The sequence below is a fragment of the Mugil cephalus genome, chromosome 2, assembly GCF_022458985.1.
Source record: "Mugil cephalus isolate CIBA_MC_2020 chromosome 2, CIBA_Mcephalus_1.1, whole genome shotgun sequence".
Lineage (NCBI taxonomy): Eukaryota > Metazoa > Chordata > Actinopteri > Mugiliformes > Mugilidae > Mugil > Mugil cephalus.
In genome coordinates, this window is record NC_061771.1 from 936660 (window position 1) to 946662 (window position 10003).

General features: G+C 38.8%; 1 protein-coding gene across 3 annotated transcripts; it reads right to left on the reverse strand.

Moving 5' to 3' along the window:
• Positions 1–90: 90 nt before the first annotated feature.
• Positions 91–10003, reverse strand: LOC125004614 (serine hydrolase-like protein). 3 transcript variants are annotated; one of them, XM_047579342.1, is made up of 12 exons: positions 9142–9997; positions 8977–9018; positions 3802–3915; positions 3662–3703; positions 3257–3276; positions 2436–2510; positions 2211–2320; positions 1853–1935; positions 1734–1768; positions 1543–1619; positions 1316–1403; positions 91–626 (listed from the first exon to the last, which is right to left on the reverse strand). In XM_047579342.1, the coding sequence occupies exons 1-12, from the start codon at positions 9152–9154 to the stop codon at positions 492–494; spliced, it is 834 nt and encodes a 277-aa protein (XP_047435298.1). In that variant the 5' UTR covers positions 9155–9997; the 3' UTR covers positions 91–491. The 3 variants fall into 3 exon arrangements, with proteins under 3 accessions (XP_047435298.1, XP_047435297.1, XP_047435299.1); XM_047579341.1 differs by having other exon boundaries at positions 8875–9018; positions 9142–9984; XM_047579343.1 differs by lacking the exons at positions 1316–1403; positions 1543–1619 and having other exon boundaries at positions 8875–9018; positions 9142–10003.

Here is a 10003-nt window from a genome sequence, read left to right on the forward strand (position 1 = left end):
GAGTCGTATGGCCTAAGGTACAAACAACCTCCTGTCCGTAGAGCAGGACAGAGACAGCAGCCTGTCAATGAACGAGCATCTCTGCCTGACTATGGTGTTTTCCTTTATCAACTTTATTCTTTTCTTTGCATAATGTTTTACAGTCAACTACTCAAGATGGAGATATGCAGTCAGTGTCTAACAGAAGAAATACTAGAAGAAAAGAACAAACAGGTGCAAAAGTTATTTTATTTTTTTTTACACAAATGAGGCTGGGGACAGCTAAAGACAATTAAATGCATGAAGGTCTTAAGTTGAAAAGAAACACAAAATGATGTAAAATTAAATCAGCAGCAGTTCTATTTTACCAATAACATTTTTCGTGGAGGTTTACACATGTAGATAGGAATCTCTGACAATTTGATGGTAGTGACTGCTCAGAGAGAGATGAGATGAATGTAGCGAGCCATAATGAAATTTCACAACAAGAATTTGTTATGTGTTTTGGTCAGTTATAATTTGTGAGAGAGCTCCCCCAGCTGGTGGCCGCTGTAAGTACGCTGCAGGAAGTCAGAAACAAGCGGAGCAACAACTTCTGGGTTATTTAGATGGACGTGATGACTGCCTGGCACTGTCACCACAGTGTGCTGAGAGAGAGAGAGAGAGAGAGAGAGAGGGAGAGAGTCCGCTAACTTCTTGTACTGCATTAATTCATAAACCATTCTGTAATTCTTAAATATTTTGTAGTTTATACACTTTTCCAGTTTACTAAACACATTAGTCAAATCAAACCTCTTGATATAATGGTCCTGCTCTGTATCTTATCTACATGAAGGCTTTAGTATTCAGCATTTGGTTAAAATAATATAGAATTGTCACTGGGACGAATTAATGCTTCAAAAATCACAAGCAAATTTACTTAAGTTATTATTATACATAAGTCAGCTAAATTAGTTGGATTCTAGTTCCACAGGGAAACAGACTTCCGCTCAGCATTTCTGAAAGCAGAACAGGAGGATTTCCCATGAAGCTTTGTATGTATGTTTCTGTGATGTCCATATTAAGTTTCCTCCATCCACAGATCCCTATCTGTCCCAGTCTTGTGAAATTTATATCGTTTATATCATTTTTGACCACAACTCCTGAAATCATTTGTTAGTGATGTTATTATCAAGATGTCCCTTGATCACAACAGGACAGGAAGCCTCGTGATCCTCTGATTGTCCACCAAAATTCTAAATTATATTTGTTTAAAGCTACATATCAACACTGGATCAGTTATTTTAATGGTATTCCATCATCTGTTCTGATTTTCTCCTTCAACATTAAAACTCACATTTCTGTCACGATAGCCTTGGAAAACTGCAAAGTTGAGTTTCTCTTGGTTTGATTCTGGAGATTTTCCAAAGTATCCTTTGTCCCCTCTAGAAAAACAGAGATTTGAGCTTTTTTTTAGCTGCATGAGTTTAGTAAGCCACAGAAATTAGTGAATGAGGAAATACAAGGGAACTTTGGACAGGCATGTCTGCATTGTAAAAGCGCCATTAGTTGTAAATATCTTACAGAACAACTAGAACCGGGGCTTGAATCCTTGACTGAATCTCCAGACTCTGCTCCAAAGTCAACTGAACTAGGTTTTTCTGCATTAAACAGATAAGACATGAAGGGGCTTAGTGCAACGGCTAAAATAAACAAATGGTGCGTGGTGATCAAATTTGGTATGGTAAAGGTTTGAGAAGTTAAATGTGACTTACAAAATTAACTCGCAGGTCTCTGGAGAACTTAAATCCTGCAGAGGAGAAAAACATTTAGCTACTGGGAAATTAAAGAAAGCAATTCTGTATCTCCAGCAGAACACGAGATAAAGACCTACCTCCTTCGACTCGAGTTAAACCACGCTCTAAAAGGATGCGTGCAGAATGTTCAGATATTGACTTCGAGTTTGCGGCCAAAAGCCTGAAAAAATAAGCCCCAAAAATATACTGTTAGGGGGCTAAAAATTTGTGGATTTATAATTATTTAAATAAGGGATCAAAACTCTTTTTAAAATAACATAAATAAACAACATTTATTTAACAATAAACATCTACATAACCCACACTGAATTCTGGCACTTCAGTAGGAGATTTAATTATACAGGCAGCAGCTAAACTCATTTCAACTGAAATTTAAATGTATAAGCAAAAGCTTTATTTTATTTGAACAAGCCATAAAAAGGAATAGCATGTTACCTCTCCAGGGCCTTCTCATACGAGTAAACTCTGTTTTTCTTCTCTTCTGTGTTTTGTTCAAACTGTAGCAACTCGTCCATCCCCTGCCTGATCATGCTGGGTGTTTGTTTCTGTTAAAAAATAAGAGCCATGAAAATCTGAACCATCATCAGCAAATTTTTGATTAATGAACACTTTATTAATCAGTAGCTCATCTTTGCTGCAATGCATTAACTATAAACTTACTGGATCTTTAGGAAAAAATCCCAAAATGTCCAGCAGCACAAGGGCATCCACCATCTCAGGATACAGAGCGCTGAACTGTGGGAAACACAGTAAACACATTACATGTGGACAAAATTGTTGTCCTTCTATAAAGGACAGAAAAGGCCACAATGGTCACCAAAAAAGTTAAAGTTTACATAAAATTCACTGATTAAAATAAGAGATTGCTTTTTTTTTATTGTGGTTCAACATAATAATTTTATGAAACTGGTCTGCACAAAAATGATGGTACCCCTAGAAACGATAATTTGACCATATGGGCATGTTAAACTAAGGTGTGTCCTGTAATTAGTATCACAGATGTCTTCAACTTGTAATCAGTCATCCTATTTAAAGCCTATTTAAAAGGTGAAAAGTAGTCCCTGTGCGTTTTCGTATTGTGGTGCATGGTGATGGATCGATGTAGCAATGGAGCTAATGTTCACATTGTAGGCGCTTCACCAGTTGACAGGGATCACCATGACTGGGCTGCGACAACACAGCCCCAAATGCAACAAACTGTGATGCACTCTTTGTATAATATGAGCATTATTCATTTCACCTGTCAGTATAAATAGTGGGGTAAAAAGTCTGTTTCCTTCTGCAAAGTAGGATAAAATTAAAATACTTGCCCATTTTTCCTGCTTGTAACACATAACTTTGTTGCCTAATATGCAAAGCTTTGCTGCCATAATTAAAGTTGTTCATTTTATCTGTCAGTGGTTATAATGTACAGCATACGGTTCTCCTGTGCTGTATTTGTTAAAAGCTGTGATAAGCTGTATGTGACGAGTTTTAGTTACCATGGCAGCAATGTCACCACCTGTATGGGAGCAAACAGAGAAAATCCATTTTGTCACAGGTCTAGTTTTTAAAAGTGGATTTAGCTTTTGATTGTAAGGCTGCAATCAACAATTACCTCATTTTCTGAAAAATAGGCAATGAAATGTCACAGCAAAGTGAAAAAATATTCACAGTAATGTCTCTTGGTTGATTTTTTTTCCTAAATTCAAAAATATTAAATTTCCAGTAGTAAAAATCTCAGGGAAGCAGCGTATATTCATGTTTCAGCAGCTGCAACCACATGATTTTGTATCATCTTTTTGTGACAATTAAGCTACTATGATCAATTAATTTCTCCTGTGGATCACTAAAGCCTGTCTAAGTCTAAGTCTCAGTATAATCGAGGTTGTTTAAACGTAACTCACCCATGCTGTGGCCTATGATGGAGAACTTGGTCCAGTGGAGAGCTGCGGTCACATAAAACCCATCTACTTAGATCTGGCTGAACTCTCAAACAGCTGCAACTAATAGCTGAAACCTCATAAAACATCTGGAGCTCACACACCATCAACGACTCTGCGCACATCGGCCACGTATGCAAGACTTGTGTAGAAGACTCCAGGAGGACGGTGTGATGACAGGCCGTGACCAGCCAAGTCCACTGCCACATATCTGCACTCTGAGTAGGAGCAGAAAGAGAAAAACTAAACAACACCTGGAGAAAAAGTAACAGGCTTCACTGTTAAATTTTCTTGGTTTGTAGTGACATGTTTCTATTACTGTGATAACCCAAATTTAACCACAACTATACAACTACAACAACTTTAACAGCACGACAAACTACATCATCCATAATTATTATCCAGCTAATTATCACCTTTCTGACATTGTTTCAACATAAACTGAGCTAAATTATAGAGCAGGACTTTTATATTAGAATGCATTTGTTCTTGCTAATGTACCTAATGACCTGGCAAGTGATCGTGTACTGTATATACAGTGGGGGAAATAAGTATTTGATCCCCTGCTGAATTTGTAAGTTTGCCCACTTCCATAGAAATGATCAGACTCTGGTTTTTATGGTTGTTTACTGGTTATGGGTATGGACAGAATATCAGTCGAAAATGCATAAAAAACACACAATCTAAAAGTTATAAATTGTTATGTATTTTATTAAGGGAAATAAGTATTTGATCCCCAAGCACAACACAAGTCAGTACTTTGTAGAGAAACCTTTGTTGGCAAGCACAGCGATGAGACGTTTCTTGTAGTTGGTCACCAGGTTTGCACACAGCGCAGGAGGGATTTTGGCCCATTCATCTTTACAGACAGTCTCTAAATCCTTCAAGTTTCTTGGCTGCCTCTTGGAAACTTGGAGCTTCAGCTCCCTCCACAGGTTTTCGATCGGGTTAAGGTCTGGAGACTGACTAGGCCACTCCATGACCTTAATATGCTTCTTCTTGAGCCACTCCTTTGTTGTCCTGGCAGTATGTTTTGGGTCATTGTCATGTTGGAAAACCCACCCACGAGGCATCTTCAGTGTTCTTGCTGAGGAAAGAAGGTTTTTGTCCAAGGTGTTACAGTACATGGCTGCATTCATTGGCCCCATAATGCGGTGAAGTTGCCCTGTACCCTTTGCTGAAAAACAGCCCCAAAACATGATGTTTCCACCTCCATGCTTAACCGTGGGTATGGTGTTCTTTGGGTCATACTCACGTTTTTTCATCCTCCAAACACGGCGGGTCGAGTTAATGCCAAATAGCTCAACTTTGGTTTCGTCAGACCACAGCACTTTCTACCAAGCCTTCTCTGAGTCATTTAGATGTTCACTGGCAAACTTAAGGCGGGCCTGTACATGTGCCTTCTTGAGCAGGGGGACCTTGCGGGCACTGCAAGAGTTCAATCCATAACGGCGCAGTGTGTTGCCAACTGTTTTCTTGGTGACGGAGGTCCCAACTGCTTCCAGATCATTAACAAGCTCCTGCCGTGTTGTTTTAGGCTGCTCCCTCACCTTTCTCATCATCATCCTCACTCCATGAGGCGAGATTTTGCGGGGAGCTCCAGACCGAGGACAGTTGATGGTCCTTTTATGGGTCTTCCACTTGCGAATAATGGCACCAATAGTTACCAATAGTCACCTTCTCACCAAGCCTTTTGCTGATGGTTTTGTAACCTATACCAGCCTTGTGCAGGTCTACAATCTTGTCCCTGACATCTTTTGACAGCTCTTTGGTCTTGCCCATGGTGCTGTAGAAGTTGGAATGTAAGAAACTGATTCTTAGAGCAGGTGTGCTTTATATACATGACGAGTTAAGATCAGGAGTATTGGTAATTAGTTGACTGAGCACAGCTGTGTGCCACATGCGCACCAGCCAATCTGTAGGAGCCTGAATTCTAAGTGAATTGTTGGGGATCAAATACTTATTTCCCTTAATAAAATACATAACAATTTATAATTTTTAGATTATGTGTTTTTTATGCATTTTCGAATTGATATTCTGTCTATACCCATAACCAGTAAACAACCATAAAAACCAGAGTCTGATCATTTCTATGGAAGTGGGCAAACTTACAAATTCAGCAGGGGATCAAATACTTATTTCCCCCACTGTAGAAGGGGAGTTTGAGACTAAAAAGTGAAATTATATATCAATTTGATCTCTTGGTTATACTCCTCAATCTGTCTGTTAAGTATTTCTGCCTGCAGCCCTGTATGCACTCTTCATTATGTAAAGCAATGTAATGTGTATCTATGTCAAAATCTTGGTTCATTAAAAAAAGGGGGAAATAAAAAGGAAATATATTGCTTAAAGCCAGAACTGGGACACACAAACACACTAATAATGCATGAATAATGTTCAGGTGGCGGTACTTATAAAAGTATATCAATGCCAGGACCATGGACTGTATATTAAAACAGCATCCTGATGTATGTGTGGGGGCTTTCAATGTGGTCAAGAGCGGTGTGGAGGGCTATAGAGATGGCGCTGTCTATTGATCTGTTGGACCTGTAGGCAAACTCATGGCAATAATAATAATAATGCATTGGTTTTATATAGCGCTTTTCCATTAGATGCTCAAAGCGCTTACACAGTCACATCCTGGTGGTGGTAAACTACCTCAGTAGCACCACAGCTGCTCTGGGGAAGACTGATGGAAACGTGGCTACTAATCTGTACCTACGGCCTCTCCGACCACAGGGCTACAGGCCGGTAATCATTCAGTCCTGTGATAGAGGAGGTTTTTTAAGACAGGTGGGGACTGTGGCTTGCTGCAGTGAGCGGTTGAAGATGTTAGTGAATACTGATGGGCACATGACTTCAGCACCCTCCCTAGTATTCCATCTGGTCCTGGTGATTTCCTGGTGTCTGTGCCCTGCAGGACCTGATGTAGCTGAAGAGTGTTGGGCTGATCTTGTTCTGATGGTGTTAACAGTACACAATGGACTGACAATCTGACAGGATTACCTTACTGTGCAATGGCCAGTACATTTACACGTACTTGATAGAGAAAATGAGAACATATAAATTCTATGTCCTGAATGGTTATGTACAAGACTTAATTTACAAAGATTTAACAATTGAGTTTTGGTGTTAATACATAGTTAACACTGTGGTAAACCACAGTGTTAACTATGTATTATTTTTGATGATGGCTTAGGTCCACTCCTTTTGTTTCATTACATTTAACCACAGGTTTCTCTGATAAGGGTGGCAGGTGGTATACAATAAAATTTCAATTTGGAGCTACAACACAGCAAGATGACATGCTGATAAACGTAGCCTCCTGTTCTGCTCTGTGGTTTCTGCCTCCATCTAACCATTATGACATAGTCATGACGTAGGCCATAAAAGGGTCTGTAACTCCACCTCCTTCATGTTAGTGGATGGGACTTAGGCTAATCTAAAACACTTAAGTACACGTAAAATATATATTATTTTTTTCCAGGGAGGGTTATTTTATGTAGATAATATCATATTGGTGGAGGCAGACCAGACCGCAGTAAAAATGAAACAAAAATGCAAGTGTGCCTGAAGGAAGAGTGGAGGGTCATCGATAAACCAACTACTCGGACAGTAGACTACGGCACAGACTCTGCCGCCAAACTGTCAAGATTGAGTTGTTTGACCAAAAGAAGGAAGAAAGGATGCGTGTCCATATTTTATACAGTCTACGGCCAGGACCCAGGTTTCCCAGAGGAACATTACATTGCAAAGACATCAGATATTTAGATGACTGCCTGGTGGATTTAATGTTGTGGCTGATCAATGTATCTGACAGCTGGAGTTACATCAAATCTCATCAGGACTATAAAAACCTGGTAAATAACCCTACAGGGAGTGGGAAAAATAAATATGAATACATGATTAATAATACAATACAGTAACATATTAAAGCATCACACAGCATAGCACTAATAAATATTTTTTATATTTTAAGTGGGATCCAAGGAAGAATAGCTTCAGCTAGGGCTGGTCGTATCGATCTGAATGTCGATAGTATTGATACCAAGGCCAGTAACGTTATCGAATCGATACTGCGGAGATCGATACTTTTGTTATAGTTTTTCGTCTATAAGTCCAGCAAATTGCTCGTCACAAAGTTCATGTGAGTCCAGTTATCACCAAGTCTGATCGCAACAGGAGCTTCTCCATCCAGTTTAACACTCTAATCCTAGCATCACAGCGGTATCACACAGCTGATAGTGATGCCGTTATTGAAATGCGTCGGTACTCAAAGAGAAGACAATTACACGGGATACAGGCCCACTTCTGTTGTAGAAAATTAATGAGCAACATTTTCCTATTTATTTAATTATTTATTTATTTAGTAGTTAATTTTTATATTTATTATTACATTGCTGCTTTTGTTTAATTATTTGCTCAACTTTACTATTACCAACTTTTACTGAATAACTATTTTCCATTGTTGTTGTGTTGTTGACATTGTTTTATCTATATTTTTGTTACGTTGTTACGTTTTCTTATTTTGCACTAATGACTAATGACAATTTTTTTCTTAAATAATCGTATGCAATTTTGTCAATAATGCAAACCACTGTTTGGTAATTCAAAAACCGCGTACTTTAACAGATCGCTGAAGATCCGCTGGGTTCTGAAGGGTTGGAAAAGCTTAGAACAAGGAATACACATAAACTCATATGATTCAGGTAATTCAGACACACACATTATCAGCCTGTCCTCTTTCGTGCTGGGCTGTACACACGCTCTCTCAGCTGACGGCTAAAACAATTGTATGTAGTAAAAGGAAAATTATTTAAATTTTATATTGTTAAATTATTTTATATTGTAATTAATTAAGAAAACAATAGTAATTTTTCTAAATATTTGTATATTTTATCATATCACTAATTAAAGGCAAAATTACGAAATTATTCAATGAGCATGACATTTCAAGAAAAAGTATCGGGATCGGTATCGGCGATACTAGCCCACTGTTTACTTGGGAACGGATCGATACCCAAATTCCCAGTATCGCTCAACCACAGTTCAGCAAGGCCGCAGCTAATGGGGATCCTAATAAAACAAACAAAGTAGTCTATATTCTGCTGAAAGGTACTAAATACTCGTTTACCGACGGTTAAATTAACGTTACTCCTCTGTTTGTGATTTGTTACCTTTAGGCAGAAGGGGAATGAGGGTGTTGAATGTACCGCAGTTGTCGGCCCAGCCATGCAGGCAAAGCACAGGGCGGCCAAGATCAGGACCCCAGATCTTACCTCTGATCTCTCCCCATGGCACCGCTACAGAAAGCTCTGAAACTGGACACAACACACAACAACGATGAACTGACGGAGAGCAACAAAACATATCAATACTTTTACAGCTCAGTAGCCCCTGCCTGTCGACGGCAGGTTTCAAACCTCATAGTGTCATTTTCTTACCTTCTTCATGCATTGTAACATGCTGTTAATAGACGGAATGACAAACCAGGAAGCAAGCCCGGTGTATCTCATGGAGGATGCCGCCGATCGATACTGAAATATCGATACTTTTGATACCAGGTCTTTATGCTCTAAAATAGATTCTGAAATAAAAAGAATATCGATACTTAAGTCATTCGAGGTAGTGTAGAAACACATCGGAAAGTAACTTAACTTCGGAGTTCTGGCAACACAACAAATCTCCCCTGATAGATAACCCTAATCCTGTATTCTTTATGAAGCTATAATTTGAAATACACTGCGTATTGAGGTTTTAAACGCCGGCTTACAGGGCGGAAATGGCTCCAGGTTGTGTTACCAGATTGGGCGGTTTCGCACTCAACTGGGTAATATTGAAGTTTATTTTGTGAGTAAATGAAGAGTTGAGTAATATTGAAGTTTATTTTGTGAGTAAATTTTGGCATATTAGTGGGTTTAGGTTTTTCGAACAGGTATTGCAATGATCAGGTACTATTTACGAGGTTATTTTTTCCCTCGGTGCGGTCTTGCAGGCTTTGTTTTTGTTGTCATCTCACCACTTTCCAAAACATCAGGTGCATAGAGAAAACGAATGCATCCTAATATAACAGCACGGCACTAAATCCCTCTTCGTGACTATATAATGTTAAATTTATGCTGAAACGGATTACTGGATGATCATTTTTGGAGGATGCAGTTTATGGTGCTGTTAAACAGGATGAAATTAAACATTCAAATATTTCTGTTATTTAGCCTACTTATTAGCCTACATTTGTCGAGGTTGTCAAAAGAAATAGAACCATGTGCTTGTGCAAAACAATATAATCCAATAACACAACAAACT

Excerpts from the sequence above, each read along its gene's own strand:
- LOC125004614 (XM_047579341.1), bottom strand. Across the intron at positions 3,704-3,801 it reads TGTGCGCAGAGTCGTTGATG|CTCTCCACTGGACCAAGTTC; the intron begins GTGTGTGAGCTC and ends ATGTGACCGCAG. Across the intron at positions 1,769-1,852 it reads TTTAACTCGAGTCGAAGGAG|GATTTAAGTTCTCCAGAGAC; the intron begins GTAGGTCTTTAT and ends TCTCCTCTGCAG.